The 21444-nt window shown below is 36.9% G+C and overlaps 1 protein-coding gene across 3 annotated transcripts in view; it reads right to left on the bottom strand.

Annotated features, from left to right (window-relative positions):
* Positions 1 to 2524: 2524 nt before the first annotated feature.
* The window catches only part of mv (lysosomal-trafficking regulator mauve), a 207150-nt gene continuing 188230 nt past the window's right edge, over positions 2525 to 21444 (bottom strand). For all 3 annotated transcript variants that reach the window (XM_070099689.1, XM_070099691.1, XM_070099690.1), the window contains 7 exons: positions 16096 to 16248; positions 15344 to 15536; positions 13515 to 13627; positions 11798 to 12030; positions 6954 to 7208; positions 4338 to 4409; positions 2525 to 3262 (listed from right to left, as the gene is read on the bottom strand). In XM_070099689.1, the coding sequence (XP_069955790.1) occupies positions 3139 to 3262; positions 4338 to 4409; positions 6954 to 7208; positions 11798 to 12030; positions 13515 to 13627; positions 15344 to 15536; positions 16096 to 16248 (1143 nt within the window). In that variant the 3' untranslated portion in view covers positions 2525 to 3138. The remainder of the gene's footprint in view (positions 3263 to 4337; positions 4410 to 6953; positions 7209 to 11797; positions 12031 to 13514; positions 13628 to 15343; positions 15537 to 16095; positions 16249 to 21444) is intronic.

The raw sequence follows: 21444 nt of genomic DNA, 5'->3' as shown, positions 1-21444 counted from the left end.
AAAGGAGAAACATTGATAGATTGTTGTGAAGTTTGTTGACAGCTATTTAAAAACAGACATCAAAGATAATAATAACTAATTTCATTATTTTATTGCTTTAATAATTATAATATATTTATACAATTTACTCTGGTTTCAAACATATAAAAGGAGAACCCTTTTTAAGGGCTATTATTTTAAGTAACAATTGGAAGCCAAGAATACAAGGTATACATTTATTGACATGGTTTGGCAACATTCATGCTGTAAGTATCAGGATACGGAGTATAATTTCCTGACACAAGCAGTCAAAACAAAACCCTAATGGCACATGGAATATATTGCATACTTAAAACAGTCTGATCATTTACATAACTTTCTTAAAACAGTTTGCTTCTGGAATGTACATTGAGATCATTTACATAATTTTCACTCAGTAATTTTCTTCTGGAATGAACAAAATAACATTTTGCAATTAGCTACAATAATTGCAGGAAAGCTGCTGTAGTAATTCACAAACCAGCTTAGCTAAGATATTTAGACATAAACATCAGTTCAAATCTCAAGCACAGAATACATCAAGACATTTTACCACAGTAGGGGTAAAAGATTGCTAGCAGTTAGAAAGGATAAGCTCAGCTGAGATTTATGGCGAATATGATCACTATTAAGGTAAGCATGTGGTAATACTCTATTTACTCCATGCAATAATCTTTCAAAAAGACTGTTTTTAATGATGATTACCTTGGATCTTATTACTTCCATCTTATTACCATAATTGAAAAAAAAAATATATATTTGGTTTAAAACCCTCTAAGATTATCACAGTAAAATATTATTACCTTAATATAAGATGATTCACTTGGAGACTTCACATAATATGAAATTATCAAAAGTTATAAATAACAATAGAAAACTTGTCTGTATCTAAGTACTGTATTCTTATCACAAAAAGGAAGCCAGGTAAACTAGTGAATAATCTTCAACATACAGGCACATATGGTAAATACAATTACCTATGACAATAAAATTTAAAGCAGACTCCATACCCTTTAATATTGTTCCAGGCTTATTACTAAAATTTTATTTTTTAGCATTATTCATCTAGCCTAACAGCCATAAATGCAGAAAGCGCTTCACGTTCTCCAATAAATATCGTACAAAGTTACTACTTGTGAAATATACTTCAAAATTCATACAAAAGCAGCAGTAATGTCTATATTCAAAAACTTACAAATCACAATATGTGAGAAATAAAATATAAATACAAATTAAAAAATACAAGAGTATTACCAAAAACTTTGTTTCCATGACTACAAAAAAGCTTGAGAGTTCTTATTAAGCTCATTATCAGATCATTGTTTAAATAAAGTGGAGATAATGTACCAAATGTATTGAGCTGTATAAGAAATATCCCAAATATGTAAAGCTATATACTGTATTTAAAAAACAACTAAGATGAAAGTTTTGCTACAGTGAACTGTGGAGGTTGAATAGCAGTAATAGGTTCAGAGGATATTTTAAGTACAGTATACTGTGGAGGATGAACACTGACGCTGATTTTACTACTGAACTAGTAGAAATACTCAGAACACTTTTCAAACCTCTACACATTATGAAAGGAGAGCTTTTAAAACTCTGAAAATGTTACAAAATTAAATGAGAGGTTTCTATTATAAAATTAACCCTCTGACAAATTTTCTGACACCAGAGGAACAAACCAAATAAAATTAACTACTGTTATGCAAGCAAATATATACCTACAGGTAGGATTCAAATGGTGTACTGCCAACAATAGTGAAGAAAAGACTTTGTAGACTAAACTTTATTGAGACTGTGTTTTGTGCTGTGTAATGCTTTATCCAGTCACAGGAGCTGTGACTCAACCCCTGCAACCACATATTGATGAGAACACAGAGTAAGACATTTTCCCATTAAATGCCTATTCTGCAACATGTCTTTCCTTCACACTTACAGTTAGTTATAATATAGAATGATATGGTGTTACAGAGTTCATAGCTTAATGCAGTACCTCTTATCAAGGGAGACACTGCATATGAAATTACCCCTCCAATTAATGACCAAGCAACAAACTTCCTTCACTGTCACGTGAAACTTCAGATACAGAAATATACATTTTCAACCCACATTGAATACTTGTGGTAAGAATGCAAAGAATCACAAAATAATTAACATTCTTTAAGTTCACAATTTCAGTTTTTGACTTAAAACTATTATTATACTTCAAGTAAGTTTTAACATCTCATTATAACAAACAATAATTTGCTAAGAGGTAGCCTGAACTTAATTTGGTATACTTTCTCCTATTTTAAATCAGATCTATTATATAATGCTAAAAGCACATACACATATTCACACATCCACTCTTATACATAAACATATATGCACACACATTCATATATACATGAATACAGATGAAAGCATATATAAACATCTGAAGATATGCATATACTCAAATGTGCATACATAAACATATTGACATGTATACACACACACAAAGCAAACATAAAAAAGTGTACATATACCCTCTAACTCAAAACATTTTTCTGATACTCTTTCATACATACATACAGTATACACAATATGCAAATATTTCTTCAAGCTAACTAGGCTTGAACCCTGTACTGTACCTCAATAGCAAGGTGGGTACCACATAGTCTCAAAACCAGCATACTGGAGAGCAAACTGAGCTGACTAAAACATCTCACCTAGTCCTGTAAAACAGGACTAAACACAACCCCTTCCTACTAGACTAAAACACTTCTTATTAATATTAAACATATTTCTTAGAATGTTATCAAAAACCAAAGCAGGCTTTAGCTTCAGGACCAGACTGTGACTAGCTATATTAATACTGTATAGAAATAAAGTATTAAAAGTGTGAATGATAAAAGTGATTAAAATATTAAGATAATTGTACTTACAAAAACCAGTCAACAAAATTTTACAACTCCCCAATTACAAAATAAAAAATAAGTAGCAATGAGATTCTAAAATCAAGTTCCAGCAATCAGAGCTTCCATATAAAGATAACTAATTATTCTTTTAGTTTATCTTGAAAATGAAAGACTAGCATCAAGAATAAAAAAAAATTCTTGTTGCTTTCTCCTATATTATCAACACCTTTGAGGATTAAGCTTAGAGTGAAGGTACTGTAATGAACTTGGGGATCTTGGTTTTTACAAGCGATGATTCCCATACCAGGAGAATACCACTTTCTGTGATACCACAGAGATGGTAGTTGTCATGAGTGAAGTGCAGTCTGAAAGATCAAATATTCACAAATGTATTAGTAACATGCATATGCATGGAAAAAGTCAAGGGAAAAAATACTGTGAATCAAATATCTAGAGGGAAACTGTTAATCTAACACTTCAGTTTGACATAAGAAAAAATAAGAAGAAAACTATAAAAAAACTATGATGAATTTTAAAAGTTGGGCTGTTTGAATGTTTGTGGGTGCAGCAGTTAAAAAAAATTATTCTTAACACATGGCCATCTCCTACTGAGGCAGGGTGACCCAAAAAAGAAGTGCTTTCACCATCACTCACATTAATCACTGTCTTGCCAGAGGTGCACCAATACTATAGCTCAGATGCTCCTCCAAACTGCAAATATCCCTCGTACTAAGCATTAAGATGTCCAAGCATTAAGCAAAACAAAGTAAAAATATAAAAGAAGTGGGATAATTTCAAATGGGAGTAAACAGGGTTAACTGAATCCATCTGATCAATCTAAATCAGTAGCACCAGATTAGAGTAAAAGTAGGATGGGAGAACTGGATTAGTCTTTTTACTCTGTGGGTAAGAGACGTGTGAAGAAGTCAAATTTAGGGTGTTAAAGTGAATGTTAAGGAAGTTTAGAAGCAAGAGAATAATTATTGTGGATGACCTAAATACTATATTAAGACTGCTGTACAGGGCAAAGTAGAGAAGTTTTGAGTGCTGGAGTAAATGATAATAGGGCCCTTTAATTGAATTATATATAGAAAGAGGCTTGTTAAAACATATTTATTTTAATAACAGGAGGATTAAAAGTTTATAAGCTATGATGTGGCAAGTAATGACAGCAGACTGAATTGATGAATAAAAGAATGAAGGGTAGATATCTGGATGTATTTTTAGGGGACCAACTAATATGTCACTATTTAGTGGTAGCTACAGTAAGAAAATGCAGTGGGTGCAAGACGTGAAAGTGGGGGATGGGAGATAATCAGATTTAATCTATGGGGAGGGTAGCTCCCAATTCTTTGGATGAAGAGCCCTTCACTAGCATTAAGACACCCCTTCTTGAAGATTGCTTTATAGGTAGCAGTTTAAATTTTAAAAGTCACTTACGAAGTTACTGGATGTCTTGCTCGGTCAGTTCTCAGTTCTCGTATGGGTCTCAGATCCCAGACACTCCATAATCTGTTAGATAATATACACAAATTTTTCCTTAATATTTTTTTAAAAATGTATTCAAAATATACTATACAATAGGGTCCCACTTATACGACAGGTTAGGTTCCAGGCTACTGCCGGAAAACGGACATCGCCGGAAAGCATAACGCCATTTTTTCCACTTATAAATGCATACAAATGCCAGATAACAAGTATACACTAACATATATTAAGATAACAGTAGAACTAGGCAATAAAAAACAATAAAAATACATACACAGTAAATTCATTACTTACCTTAAAATATTTGTAGTCTTAATGTAGGGTAAAAAGTGAGTGGCATTTATTTGCAGGAAGTGAGGTGTAGGCAGCCAGTAGGCGTAGGTAGCCAGGAAGCCCACTGGCTCCCATTCCCAAACATAATACAGCATCTCCTCACTCAACGACAGAGTTCTGTTCCTAAGACCACGTCGGTAAACGAATTAGTCACTAAACGAGGAGCATATTACTATAATGGTAATGGGTTTGTATCAACCATCTTTGCTATTGTTTTAATGTCAGCTATGCACCATTTATAACATTTTTAGCATATTTTTAAATGTTTATACAGCAGTGTACCGTATACTGTAATAAACAGAATAGAGGAAATCAGCTCTAATATACATTATATAGGTATGCATGCTGGTCAGAGAGCTTGTTGTAAGTCCAAGTCGTCAGTAAACGAGTACGTCGCTAAGTGAGGAAAGGCTGTATACGATATTTAAAGCAGCCCAGAGCGATAAAATGCACATACAGTACACTCATTACTTACCTTAAAATATGTGTAGTCTTAATGTAGAGTGAGAGGTGAGTATTATTTATTTGTAGGAAGTTAGGTACAGGTAACCGGTAGGTGAAGGTAGCCAGGAAGCCCACTGGCTCCCATTCCTAACGTAATACAGCCTCTCCTCACTTAATGATGGAGTTCTGTTCCTAAGACCATGTTGGTAAATGAATTCATCGCTAAGTGAGGAGCATACTATAATGGTAGTGGGTTTGTTTCAACCATCTTTGATATTGTTTTACTTTGTGTCAACCATGTTTGATATTGTCTTACTGTCACCTTTGCACCATTTAAAACATTACTGGTATATTTTTAAATATTTATACACTATATGCAAGATTATAGGTACGTCTTGCTACTTCTACTTACAGTTAGGTCACACTAAACATACATGTACATGTTTATTTATACACACTCATCTGAGTTTTCTTTGATTTTATCTTAGTTCTTGTTCTTATTACTTTTCCTTTTATATCCATGGGGAAGTGGAATAAGAATCTTTCCTCCGTAAGCCATGCATGTTGTAAAAGTCAACTAAAATGCCGGGAACAATGGGCTAGTAACCCCTTTTCCTGTAACAATTACTAAAAGGAATAAGAAGAAGAAAACAGTGATTATGTGTGAGTGAGGTGAAAGTGTCGAATGATGATGAAAGTATTTTCTTTTTGGGGATTTTCTTTCTTTTTGGGTCACCCTGCCTCGGGGGGAGACGGCCGACTTGTTGAAAAAAAAAGAAAATTATACAGTAGTGTACTGTATATTGTAATAAACAGAATAAAGGAAATCAGCTCTAATATACATTAGAGAGCCCATTGTAAGTCCGAGACATTGGTAAACGAGTATATCGCTAAGTGAGGAGAGGCTGTATATGATATTTAAAGTGGCTCAGAGCGATATTATTACCATCGACATACCTTGTTCGCTGAGTTTAATCATTTCAAACAACTACATTTAGATGCCATCATAAACAAAGGGAGAAGTGATGAGAAGTCATGCCGAGAATTGTAAACAAAGCTGAATGCGTTAAGGGGAGTCACTGGGTCAAAGGCAGATTGATACACATTTTTTCTGGTGCTGGACCAGAGAAAACATAATTTTTTTCCTTCCACCCAGCTACCACACTTCATATATGAAATTTATTGTACTGTGGGTGTATGTATTATGTTTATATGCTGTGTTTCTTATATAATTTTGAAGAAAATATCAAAGATGGATTAATGAAAATGTCTATTAACTTAAGACATTTAATGTGCAAAAAAAAAAAAATTATTATTATTATTATTACTATGGCATCAAGACTAAAGGGACACTCTTAGTGATTTTAATGTGTATCTGCACACCAGCAAAGTGTGTAAGTTTATTTAGGTACAGGTACACATAATTATAATTATCAGAGTACATACATATAAAATACACAATAACTTTAAAACACTTGAAATTTTGGAAAGTTTCCATAATGGAGAGATGTGCTCATGGAGAATGTAAAAAAACTGGGTGAGGGAAGCCGTACAGCGAGTTTTGGTCATAATTTGAAATGTCCATATTAGCGAAACGGCGTAAAGTGGGGCCCTACTGTAACATTCTTTAAATAATATTCTAAGTATTATAGATACACAAAATAATACAGCAAAGCTAAGATTTAAGACAAAAACTGTATATTATTGAGAAACTTTAGAATATATGCCAAACTACCAAGTGATCATTTAGTGCGAAGGGAAATATAAAAAAATGTGAGCAAAAGAGCCTACCTGATTACGCCATCAACTAAACTTGTTGCAATGACATTAATAGCGGTACCCTCAGGGGCAGAGGAGAATGTAATGGCTGTTACTGGTGCAGGAGTGACCGCTGAGTCAACCAAAGCCCCATTGATGGTGTAAAGTCGCAGTACAGAGGCAGCACATCCAAGCGGACTAACAGAAGCCCAATCTCCTAGTGTCTCACTCATAGCTAGAAGAGACACTTCAATACCACTGGAGCCAATGTTTCGGATATAAGACAACCTGTTGATAAAATTGCTGTATAAAGCTGCTTGTTTATAACTAAAACAATGAATTATATTCACATACACTATGTGGTGCATTCATTCTCTACATATTTTTTAAACACTGGCTGTCTCCCAGCAAGGCAGGGTGACCTGAAATAGAAGCTTTCACTATTAAAAATATCTGCAACATTTACTAAACCAAGCACTGTGATATCTGCTCATTCACATTAATTATGTAAAGCAATCCATAAGTAAACCATTTTTTTTTTACCCTCTCATCACATTACTGAATGAAATAAAAAAAAATGCCAATGTGTAATACTAGTGTAAATCTTTCTTTCTTTCAACACACCGGCCATATCCCACCAAGGCGGGGTGGCCCAAAAGGAAAAACAAAAGTTTCTCCTCTCACATTTAGTAATATATACAGGAGAAGGGGTTACTAGCCCCTTGCTCCTGGCATTTTAGTCGCCTCTTACAACACGCATAGCTTACGGAGGAAGAATTCTGTTCCACTTCCCCATGGAGAACTAGTGTAAATGTTTCTAATAATTGTTCTGCTGGTCTTTTGTAATATAGTACAGTTAGACCTCAAAAAGTGTAACACTCCAAGGTCACATTATTTGATTATCCAATGTTTTTACTGAAGAGAGTTCCACAAATATTTACAATTATTGTATTCCTAGTTTTTTGTGGTGACACTTTTGTTTTAGCTTGGTACACAGTCCCTAATTTAAAAAACCATAGAATTTCATTCAGAATGTGCACTCTGGATTTTCCATGCCCAAATATCCCACCTCATAGGACATTCTTATGAACGTCAATATTAATAAATAAAGTTAGAGAAATATTTAAATTGCTCTGGTCTCTTGAAACAAAATAAGCTCAAATCTTAAAAGGTTATTATTTATTATGGCCATAACTCAATGGTATTTATATATTTTTGATTTGCAGGGAACTCTAGAAAGACAACTGTATTTAATCTGTAGACCCGCTTGTACTGCATGGTATGAATTGTTTGAATAATAATTTGGAGTGACATCTAAACTGTCGTATCTGGGTGCCTCTGCCAAGACAGTGATTATGTGTGAATGGTGAAAGTGTTTCTTTTTTTAGGTCACCCTGCCTCAGTGGGCAATGGCCAAAGTGTTAATCCCTTGACTCTTGCAACCCCAAATCCTGAGGTGTCTTCTGGTGCCGCAAATTCCCCCCCCCAAAAAAAATCTTACGAAATGATAGAGAATCTTTTCCCGATTGTAGTGACACTAAAAGAACTAAATTTGATGGAAAACTGACGGAATTACGCTCTCATGAAGTTAGCGACCTCGGCGATATTTACGAATCAGTGATTTTGCCCACTTTTGAGCCCTATTTTCAGCTAATTCCATTGTTCCAGTCGACCGAACTCGTAGCTATTTCTTTAGAACTCCATTTTTTTTTCGATTGAGTACAAGAAACTGCCCATTTACCGATTTCAACTACCCAATAACGTGGTCAGAAATTTGCAATTTGGCCAATTTCATGAAAATTAAAAAATATGACAATTTCAAAATAGGGTCCAGAATGAACAATGCAGACATTCCTGGCTCTAAAATAACATTTTCTTTTTTCATCAGTCACATCTCCAGGCCCCTCTGATATTATTCTTGCTTTCTGTTTTGAATTTTTATTCAAACAAAAAATAGAAGATTTACTGTTATGCAGACTACTGCAATGTTGTAATAATTGTATAAATAATGTCAAACCATTCATGACTGCATATCAGAATGGCTACTTGGACATTTATTGGAAAATGACATCATGTTTACTTTTGAACATCGGCAAAAATCAAACATTTCCCCTACTTTGAGCTCGATTTCAAGGTTCTTTTCATAATAAAACCAATCTATTTCTATAATATGTTTTCCATTCTATCAAATGAGAACAAGAAAACGAGAATACAAACATAAATACTATATGAAAATAGACCACAAAGTCGGCATTTTAATTAAAAAAAAAAAAGGTCGGAGTTTTTTTTTTCTCATTTTGCACTGTGTGCTGCAGGATTTTTTTTTATATGGTGCACACTGACCACACAGACCCATTCTCTCACATGTGGGCCTACCAGCTTTCTCCTGCTTGATTTGAAGCCGCTAGAATTAATGAATATATATACGTGAAAAATGGTGGCTCGTAAGACATACATATACGACCAAAACTGTCAAAGGGTTAAAAAAATTAATTTTTTTAAATATCGGCACAAAATTTAGAATTTCAGTTTGGGAAAGCTTTTGAATAATTTTTAAAGAATTAGAGAATATTTTCTTAAAATTTGAATTTTGTAATTTTTCCTCATTTCTGAGCAGTTCAAGGCCTTTTCACTAATTCTGAATAAAGAAAATACTGAAATTCAGTTGGGAAACTCTCACTTAATTTTTAGCTTGGTGTAGTTATATGAATTCACTGATGCAGCATCACACAGACACAGACACTCTTAGTTAAATTCTATTTTTTTAATGTATTGGTAGTCTCCAACCGCGGCAGGGTAACTTATCAAGAAAAAAATTCTTCTTTTGATATTTAGTAATTTATACAGAAGAATGGGTTACTAGCCCCTTGCTCCTGTCATTTTCAGGTCACCTCTTAAGACATGCATGGCTTACAGAGGAAGGATTCTTCTCCACTTCTACAAGTGTGGCACTATGATAATTTTAGTTGGGAGGCTCAGGTATGAACATGCATAAATGTTGCAAGTTTCAAGATACAATTCATAAAGCTATTCTCAAGATATTAATCTACAAGCCATTACAATGTGTAGTCCTTTATCATCATGCTCTTCTCGGTTCCATACTTTAACCTGCTGCCATCCTTCTTTCCCCGTCCTTACCAAGGTTCTGGTCATAGTACCCCTGTAGGTTTAGCACTTCTTTTTGATTATACTATCTGGTCATAGTTTCATTCAAATATTCTGTGAAGGGATTCAGGGAAACTGGTTAGCTGGACTTGAGTCCTGGAAGCGAGATGTACAATGCGTACACTGTAAAGGAGGGGTTTGGGATGTTGGCTGTTTGGGGTGACATCTAAACTGTAGTATTTGAGCGCCTCTGCAAAGACAGTGATTGTTTATGAATGATGGTGAAAGTGTTGAATGATAAAAGTTTTTTTTCTTTCTTTTTGGGGTTTTCTTTCCTTCTGGGTCACCTTGCCTTGGTGGGAAATGGCCGACATGTTAAACAAAAAAAAAAAAAAAACTAATGTGAAAGACCCAGGAGTGATCATGTCAGAGGATCTTACCTTCAAAGACTATAACATTGTATCAATCGTATCTGCTAGAAAAACGACAGGATGGACAATGAGAACCTTCAAAACTAGGGATGCCAAGCCCATGATGACACTCTTCAGGTTGCTTGTTCTATTTAGGCTGGAAGATTGCTGCACACTAACAGCACGGTGCTTTCAGGGCAGGTGAAATTGCTGATCTAGAAAATGTACAGAGAACCTTCATGGCACACACAACTGCGATAAAACACCTCAATTACTGGGAATGCTTGAAGTTCCTCAACCTGTACTCCCTAGAACACAGGCAGTAGAGATGCATGATTATATACACTTGGAAAATCCTAGAGGGATTAGTACCAAACCTGCACACGAAAATCACTCCCTACAAAAGCAAAAGACTTGGCAGATGATGCAACATCCCCCCAATGAAAAGCAGGGGTGCCACTAGCATGATAAGAGACAACACAGTAAGTGTCAGGGGCCCCAAGACTGTTCAAATGCCTCCCAGCATACATAAGGGGGATTACCAATAGACTCCTGGCTGTGTTCAAAGAGACACTGGACAGGCACCTAAAGTGAGTACCTGACCAGCCGGGCTGTGGTTCATACATCGGGTTGCGTGTGGCCAACAGTAACAACCTGGTTGATCAGGCCCTGATCCAAAATGAGGCCTGGTCACAGACTGGGCGGTGGGGGCGTTGACTCCCGGAACCCTCTCCAGGTATACTCCAGGTAATTTGATTTATGTAGGGAGTATACAGAATTATTAACTATTTAAAGTATTTTATAATGTGACTTATGTAAGTGTATTTATGTAAGTGTGTTTGTACGTGTATGTTTGGGGGTCTGAAATACTAATCTACTTCACAATATTTCTTATGAGAACTGGTCAGTCTCGCATGAACATACTTCTGGAGTGAAAAAATATCGTTAACCGGGGGTCCACTGTATTTTATACTTCTGGCATACTCTTCACCTTTGCTGGTCTCCGATCTAGCATATTACATCTTTAGCACATCCTATCCTGCACTGTTGTATGTAATTTTGGGTTTAGAGCTTAGTTTTGTTTGTAATAATAATAATAATAATAATAATAATAATAAAGGAGCAAGGGGCTCTATTATTATTATTATTATTACAATACATTAGTAATGTTACAAAGAGAAACTTTCGTTTTTCTTTTTAGGTCACCCTGCCTCGGTGGGATATGGTCGGTTTGATAAAAAAAAAAAAAGCATTTTATAAGCTGATGAATAATGGATTGTTGTAAATAGTCAAAGCAACAGATTAAGAAGTTGAATCAAATGTAAACCCACAAAAAAACCCAAATATTAAGGTCAAACTCGCCTATTTGTATCCCAGAGAGCACACATCCCATCTTTGCCACTAGAAATGCACACACTGAAGGCTTCGGATATGTGCATGGTGGTGATTGGAGCAGTGTGTGCTAAGAGGAAAGTTGGTGGTACACTAGCGGTCAACTCATCCCCGATGTGATTAGGACTGACTGAGTACACCAGGATCTGACCTGAGGCCAATCCAACCCACACTTGACTGCTTCCACAGCTACACCACATTACCTAAAATACATATTAAAAACAATAATTAATCTAAGCCACGACAATAAAGAATAAATAGATCCACTGGACAATCAAGTTTTATTTAACATATTTTAAAATGGTTAAAACAAACAATGCAAGCGTATGAAGCATAACTGATACTCTTAGAACTCTTCAACAGTAGCAGATTAAGTGGTGCCATGAGGCAACACATATATTGTTCATGCAAACCATGGTATGGGTGGGGTTTGAACCCATGGCGAGTGAATCTTAAAACTCCAGGCCAGTGCATAAGCCACTCAACAAAATGGTTACAGTAAGATTCATCCAACTAGGTGTATAAATATACCTAGCTGGGTGAGTCCAAGTGTAGGTAGCTGGACGAGTGGCTTACGTGCTGGCCTGGAGTTTTACCACTCACTCGCCATGGATTAGAACCCCACCCGTACTGTGGTTTGCTTGCAAGTGTTTTATTATAATTTCGTGAGACATTCTTCAGGCAATATATCTTCTTTCAACACACCGGCCGTATCCCACCGAGGCGGGGTGGCCCAAAAGAAAAAACCAAAGTTTCTCCTTTCAAATTTAGTAATATATACAGGAGAAGGGGTTACTAGCCCCTTGCTCCCGGCATTTTAGTCGCCTCTTACATCACGCATGGCTTACGGAGGAAGAATTCTGTTCCACTTCCCCATGGAGATAAGAGGAAATAAACAAGAACAAGAACTAGAAAGAAAATAGAAGAAAACCCAGAGGGGTATGTATATATACGCTTGTACATGTATGTGTAGTGTGACCTGAGTGTAAGTAGAAGTAGCAAGACGTACCTGAAATTTTGCATGTTCATGAGACAGAAAAAAGGACACCAGCAATCCTACCATCATGTAAAACAATTACAGGCTTTCGTTTTACACTCACTTGGCAGGACGGTAGTACCTCCCTGGGCGGTTGCTGTCTACCAACCTACTATCTAGGAGGCAATATATTAATATAAAATAAATATCTAAATATGATGCCTGGGCATGGAAGGCAATTAGTTTATAGTTGTCTAGAACAGTCAACTGGTATTGATGTTCTTTAAAGCAAAGCAATGAATTTCTGATAAGAGGAAATCAGATTTGTAATTTTTCTTTTTCTGTCACTCTTAGTAGTACAGACTTTGTTGCTCTCTAAACTTTGCCAAGTAAACATACGAAAAGCGTAAATATAAAATAGTAAACTGAAATTCAAGCATTAATACAGCAAGGAAAAGGGTTTAGCAATTACAGTACACAAGATAAATAAGGAGAATTCATGTAGCAGTATAATATACACTGAGGCCAATGACTTACAGTATACTGTATTGTTAAACACTTTAATTCAATGTAGAACTTTCTTTTAAAGCTGTACATTTGTGAACTTAAAAAATAAAGGTTTATCTTCTAAAGCTGAATTCACAAATAAAATATTATATAGGTATCATGTCTTACATCTTCCTAACCTTTAAGCAGAACAAATGATCTTACTTCATCATAATGAGGCACAGATATTAGGGGGTAAGCTACAGTGTCTTTCAGACGTCTGCACCGGATGATGCCATCATGGTGATATGATGACAGTATATAAGCACTGCTCGTACCTTGAAAACAAATGACTGAATAAGTTAAAGATCATGGTACAGCAGTAAAGCAATGTTATTTAACCATTAAACTGTCCAAAAATAGATCTACGTTCATGTGCGTAGCACTCTGAACGTAGATGTACATTTTTTTTTTTATGTGCTTTCAAATGGAGAAAATAAAGGTCAGAGCGCTACACACGTAAACGTAGTTCCATGTTTGGACAGTTTAAGGGTTAAAATGATAACAGTACATAATGGTGACAAAACTCTTAAGTATTATTTAAGTCTCTGAAATATGTTTCATCATTACAGTACAGCATGTGCAATTATGGTACATTTTTAATACATCAGCCATTTCCCACCTAGGAAGGGTGACAAGAAAAAGAAAATACATTCACAATCACTCAGTAACAGCTATCTTGCGAGAAGTATGTGGACATCACAGTTCAAGTGACCAAATGTGTAATTATATGCAACACTTAGAACTGCTAATCATAAGTTTGTAGTAAATTAGCTAGTCTTCCATGGATATTTGAGCATCCTGGCCACATCAGTCAGGCAACTTTCAATTATACAGATTTACAGTAATGTTGCTACCACCTGCAATGTCAGAGGGTTGGAAGAATGATCTAGATTGTTGTCAATGAAAAATCCCTTGAAGAATTAGACACTTTTGCCACGTCATTGTGGAAACATTTTGTCGACAAGTGGCTTCCTCAGTCTGGTACAGAAAGCCTGATTACCTTACACTCCTCATCTTCCACTCATCTCTGTATCAGACTGAGGAGGCCACTTGTTGGTGAAATGTTTCCATAATATAGATACCTAAATGTTTGAAAAAGTGTTTAATTCTTCAACTATTTACATCACCAAGTCCCTTGATCAAAACACTGTTCAATACAAATGAACCTACAATTTTAATGATTTCCTAATATAGGTTTTTGACTATCCAATATTCTGAATGAAAGACCTTCGGTGAATAGCATTCATTATTCTCACGGCCTATTTCAAGGCGTTTGGCACATGACTGCTAAACTGAAAATATTTTATCATCACAATAATGAAGTAGGATTGTTCAAGTGCTGTGTTGGAAGCATCACTCCTCAAGCAAAACACTTTGTTGACATCTAACAACTTTAATATGATGACACTGGAAAATATTATAACAGGATGCAGTTCAAAATATACTCTATGAATTTTGTGCCCAAATCTTCTTTTCTATCCTGATACTCTTTCTCAGAGCAATACTGAAAAAGATATGGCTTCTGAAACACAAATGAACCCAAATCTGTAAAAATTATTATGAAGGCATGATTTCTGTATCATCTGCCAATTACAAATTTGCAAGACTTTAATCATGTAACCACAACAAATTTGGATATTTTAGTACAGTATATAATACAGTAATTATGAATATTCCTTCTTAAAATCAAATACTAATGTTTCTTTATTTGTTAATTGAAAACATGTTCACAGCTTTCACTGAGATTATCAAGCTTTCTTAAAGTTGACCATTTACTATGTAGAAAATAAAATTCCTGGAGATGGGAAGTACAGTGCCTTCACTCTGAAGGAGGGATGTTAATGTTGCGGTTTTATAACTGTGGTGTGAGCGCACCTCTGGCAAGACAGTGATGGAGTGAATGATGAAAGTTTTTCTTTTTTGGACCACCCTACTTTGGTGGGAAACGGCTGATGTGTTAATAATAAAAAAAAATCTTGGGATATATTTACCTTTATTTAGACCAATATTAAGAATGTGTGTGTGTGGTGGCATTAAAAGTAGCTCATTAGGCAATATACTGGTGATGTATGCTGCAGGAGTCTTAAGAGTCTGTACAAGAGCCAAGATGGGACGATCATCAGCAGGAGAGCCAGCGTATGTTCCCCAACGCAATCCACGTACTTCGTGTAACACTTCAGGAGCCTAAAGGGTTCAGATTTGGATGAAATAATAAATTAACTATTAAAGAAATCAATCAAATACCATATATAAATCATGACTACAAGATTTCTTCACAAAATGATTTGGGAATAGCTACAGTAAGTAGTCTGGTTGTTGAGAGCATATATGAATGATTAGGTAGTAATACACAAATAACCTGCACATAGTAGAAAGAGGAGCTTATGACGACATTTCGGTCCAAGTTGGATCGAAATGTTGTTTTAAGCTCTTCTCTCCTATGTGTGGGTTATTTGTCTATTGCTCCAGTCATGGTATTGCACCTTTATGTTATTTAATTAGGTAGTGAAGATGTAATGACAGACACGACTGAAAAGTTTTGTAATGTTAAATTGCACAATCAAGCTGCTATACTATATATTATTGACTTTCAAGAATATATGAATTATGAATGATTAGGTAGTGAAGTTATAATGAAAGACATGATTGCAAAGCTTATTAATATTTAAACTGCACAATGAAACTACTGCACTATATATTCTTGATTTTCAATTATAAAACTACTCTTTAAATGGAAACTTGCTTGAGGATTTTGTGCTGGTCCAGTACTGCTCACACTTGGATGAGGACCGGTGAAAAGCTGTTGTGGTGTTTGTCCGTACGTCTTAATCATTGCTTTGCGAGCCTCACGACTTATTTCATCAATGCCATTATCCACATCATAACCAAAATATGTCTGGAGATGAAAAATGTATTACAAATTTCTTTTATGCCTGCAGAAGATGCTGCAGAGACTGCTAAAGTGGGAGGTTATGCAAATGAAGGAAGTTGAAAGTGAATGCACAAAAAAAGCAAGGTGATGAATATGACACTCAATTATATTTCTTAACTATTCATTATTTATATTTTCTTGAATTTTCCAGGTTTTTCACTCGGATCATCTTCAGTAACGTAATCTAAAATAGTTTTAATAAAAACTGATGAGTTATTTCAAAACAGTCCTGGGTAAAATGGTTTTGGTAAGAAATTTTGTTTTAATGCAACACTGAAAACAGCTATACAATACCTACTTCCTCCTTATTTAATACAAAATCCAATAAAAAAGTTATTACTACCTCTTACTATCATCTTATGAGTTGTTTTAACTAAAATAGGAAAGGTCAAATACAAAGATAACAGGATCTTCTGGGAAGACATTCAAAGTGGTGTCACCACCTGTGTCACTGCAATATTTTTATTTATTAATGTCACATTTGCACCACACACTAGGATACTCTTTTCAGAAGGAAGAAGAACCCAGGAAACTGGTGGCCTAACTGTATAATGTTGTCATTATTAAAGTGGCCAAAAATGGAATAACTGCCTATTTTTATATTCATGGGGATGCACTAGGCCAGCAGGGTAATACAGAGTTAGGGGGATTGGAGGTAAGCAGGTTTGAACCAAGGTAGTAAAGGGTAGCTCTAAGTTCTTTTTTTTCAAGAAGAGGGAAGGTCACACCCTCCTTGCTCCTCTCTTGTTAGAGATAATTTCTCCACAAGCCCTTCATCAGGGAACAGTCACCTAGTCTAACATCAGTTTTACTTCCAGAAAATTTAGTTCTTTTTTTAAACATTTTTTTTAACAAGCTGGCCATCTTCCACCAAGGTAGAGTGACCCAAAAAAGAAACACACACTTGCAGCATCATTCAAACATAATCACTGTCTTTGCAAAGGTGCCCAGACATGACAGTTTATACAATTACAGTGGAACCTCTGCTTTCGAATTTAATCCGTTTCGTGACTTTGTTCGTATCCTGATTTGTTCATATGCTGGGTTAATTTTCCTCATTTAAATTAACTGAAATGCCATTAATTCGTTCCATGGGAATTCCTGTTGTCAGGAGGCATGACAAAATAGTACTTCAATATGATGCTATGGCTTATTTATCTATCACAATTCATCTAATATGACATAATAAACAATAATAATAACATAGAAACATGATATATACTCTAGAATGAATAAAATAAACCATAATATGGCAAGTGATGGCGATGCCGTCAGTGGCGGAAAGCATCTACCATTTACTCTCTGTCTAGTATCTTCCCAGTCCATAACCCTACACCTAGCTTGTGTTTATCTGTGATTAGTGGTGAGGTTGTCACATATGTAACCACAAGTGTGGTCAAAACAGATGCATATATAGGTGAAGATGTGATCACTGTGGCCACAGTGGTGGTGGTGGTGGCTTTCAGCTTCATCACTCTCTGTTACTGCCTCACTCTCTGCTACTGCCTCACTTTCTGCTGCTGCCTCACTTTGCTGCTGCTGCCTCACTTTGCTGCTGCTTCACCCTCTGCTGCTGCCTCACCCTCTGCTGCTGCCTCATTCTCTGCTGGTGCCTCACTCTCTGCTGCTGCCTCACTCTCTGCTGCTGCCTCACTCTCTGTTACTGCCTCACTCTCTGCTACTGCCTCACTTTCTACTGCTGCCTCACTTTGCTGCTGCTTCACCCTCTGCTGCTGCCTCACTCTCTGCTGCTGCTTCACTCTCTGCTGCTGCCTCACTCTCTGCTGCTGCCTCACTCTCTGCTGCTGCCTCACTCTCTGCTGCTGCCTCACTCTCTGCTGCTGCCTCACTCTCTGCTGCTGCTTCACCCTCTGCTGCTGCTTCACCCTCTGCTGCTGCCTCACCCTCTGCTGCTGCCTCACTCTCTGCTGCTGCTTCACTCTCTGCTGCTGCTTCACTCTACTGCTGCTTCACTCTCTGCTGCTGCTTCACCCTCTGCTGCTGCTTCACTCTCTGCTGCTGCTTCACCCTCTGCTGCTGCCTCACTCTGCTGCTGCCTCACCCTCTGCTGCTGCCTCACTCTCTGCTACTGCCTATCTCTGCTGCTGCTTCACCCTCTGCTGCTGCTTCACCCTCTGCTGCTGCCTCACTCTGCTGATGCTTCACTCTCTGCTGCTGCCTCACTCTCTGCTGCTGCCTCACTCTGCTGATGCTTCACTCTCTGCTGCTGCCTCACTCTCTGCTGCTGCCTCACTCTGCTGCTGCTTCACTCTCTGCTGCTGTCTCATTCTCTGCTGATGCTTCACTCTCTGCTGCTGCCTCACTCTCTGCTGCTGCCTCACTCTGCTGATGTTTCACTCTATGCTGCTGCCTCACTCTCTGCTGCTGCCTCACTCTGCTGCTGCCTCACCCTCTGCTGCTGCCTCACTCTCTGCTACTGCCTCTCTCTGCTGCTGCTTCACCCTCTGCTGCTGCCTCACTCTGCTGATACTTCACTCTCTGCTACTGCCTCACTCTCTGCTGCTGCCTCACTCTGCTGATGCTTCACTCTCTGCTGCTGCCTCACTCTCTGCTGCTTCCTTCTTCATTTCTCTAGCTTTTTTATAATTTCTAATTGCTTCCTGAGCTTCTTGCTGATCATACGTGAATACTGTCTCTTGGGGCGAGGCATTGTGTAAGAAATTTGTACAATATTAGACAAAATTATGAGTCCCAAGGGTCTGCTGTGGTCACTCAAAGCGACATACCTCCTCTTCCTTTTGATCCTTGGTCGGCACTGAGATAGCCGTGGTCTCACAGTAGCTACAGCCAGCTATAGGGTTATCAATTTGTATTTTGAAGCATTTGGAACAAAAATACGAAAAAAATTATGAAAAATGTCAAAAAATGACAACATATAATTATTATTATTGTTAATTTAGGGAACTGGAGCACAGATCCAATTCCCTAGATCATACGTACTACTACTAATTATTATTATAACAATAATAATTTTTTTTTTTTTTTATCACACTGGCCGATTCCCACCAAGGCAGGGTGGCCCGAAAAAGAAAAACTTTCACCATCATTCGCTCCATCACTGTCTTGCCAGAAGGGTGCTTTACACTACACCCTTCTGGCAAGACAGTGATGGAGCGAATGATGGTGAAAGTTTTTCTTTTTCGGGCCACCCTGCCTTGGTGGGAATCGGCCAGTGTGATAAAAAAAAAAAAAAAAAAAAAAAAAAAAAAAAAAAAAAAAAAAATAATACAATAACAATAATAATAATAATACAATATAATAGTAATAGTAATGATAGTGGCTTTCTTTGTTCCAATCATATTATGATATGTAAACACACATTGTAACCCTTGCAAAGAAATAAATATTTTATTTATTTGTTTATTTATTTACAGTATTTATGTAAGGAACCTCCCTTGAGGGGGAAGGGCACATCCTGAAAAGTTCACATGGTGGGGCATTTGTAAGCAGAGGTTCCAGTGTACTATCATTATTTTCTTTTAGTGATACAAATGTGTACATGCACAGGGGTCTGTTAGTACAGCATAAAGAATTAGGACGATACAAAAGGTAAAGTAGTTTGGAAAGATCAAGGCATATGGAATGGGAATTTCACCATTTGAAACAAACTGTGTAAGGACTAGGGAAGAAGCCAGCAAACTTACAAAGGTGCCTGTTAGTCCCGAGAACTCCTTGCACAATTAATCAAAGCATATTAAGTGGACCCTCATTTTTCGTAAGCATCATACGTTGTAATTTTTGAAAATCGTAATGTTTTTTCGTAAAAATATTGACTCACGAATTGTCTTTTGACTCGCAAAGTCATTTGTCCCAGACATGTACGTACGTACATGTTACTAAATGCTGTAAAGAGTTTTTATGAGGATAGTGAGGCTCAGGTTAGGGTGTGTAGAAGAGAGGGAGAATACTTCCCGGTAAAAGTAGGTCTTAGACAGGGATGTGTAATGTCACCATGGTTGTTTAATATATTTATAGATGGGGTTGTAAAAGAAGTAAATGCTAGGGTGTTCGGGAGAGGGGTGGGATTAAATTATGGGGAATCAAATTCAAAATGGGAATTAACACAGTTACTTTTTGCTGATGATACTGTGCTTATGGGAGATTCTAAAGAAAAATTGCAAAGGTTAGTGGATGAGTTTGGGAATGTGTGTAAAGGTAGAAAGTTGAAAGTGAACATAGAAAAGAGTAAGGTGATGAGGGTATCAAATGATTTAGATAAAGAAAAATTGGATATCAAATTGGGGAGGAGGAGTATGGAAGAAGTGAATGTTTTCAGATACTTGGGAGTTGACGTGTCGGCGGATGAATTTATGAAGGATGAGGTTAATCATGGAATTGATGAGGGAAAAAAGGTGAGTGGTGCATTGAGGTATATGTGGAGTCAAAAAACATTATCTATGGAGGCAAAGAAGGGAAAGTATGAAAATATAGTAGTACCAACACTCTTATATGGGTGTGAAGCTTGGGTGGTAAATGCAGCAGCGAGGAGACGGTTGGAGGCAGTGGAGATGTCCTGTCTAAGGGCAATGTGTGGTGTAAATATTATACAGAAAATTCGGAGTGTGGAAATTAGGAAAAGGTGTGGAGTTAATAAAAGTATTAGTCAGAGGGCAGAAGAGGGGTTGTTGAGGTGGTTTGGTCATTTAGAGAGAATGGATCAAAGTAGAATGACATGGAAAGCATATAAATGTATAGGGGAAGGAAGGCGAGGTAGGGGTCGTCCTCGAAAGGGTTGAAGAGAGGGGGTAAAGGAGGTTTAGTGGGCAAGGGGCTTGGACTTCCAGCAAGCGTTCGTGAGCGTGTTAGATAGGAGTGAATGGAGACGAATGGTACTTGGGACCTGACGATCTGTTGGAGTGTGAGCAGGGTAATATTTAGTGAAGGGATTCAGGGAAACCGGTTATTTTCATATAGTCAGACTTGAGTCCTGGAAATGGGAAGTACAATGCCTGCACTTTAAAGGAGGGGTTTGGGATATTGGCAGTTTGGAGGGATATGTTGTGTATCTTTATGCGTATATGCTTCTAAGCTGTTGTATTCTGAGCACCTCTGCAAAAACAGTGATTATGTGTGAGTGTGGTGAAAGTGTTGAATGATGATGAAAGCATTTTCTTTTTGGGGATTTTCTTTCTTTTTTGG

This window comes from Cherax quadricarinatus, chromosome 68 (genome assembly GCF_038502225.1).
Source record: "Cherax quadricarinatus isolate ZL_2023a chromosome 68, ASM3850222v1, whole genome shotgun sequence".
NCBI lineage: Eukaryota > Metazoa > Arthropoda > Malacostraca > Decapoda > Parastacidae > Cherax > Cherax quadricarinatus.
The sequence above is the reverse complement of the archived record's forward strand: the minus strand, read 5'-3'. Positions and strand labels throughout refer to the sequence as shown.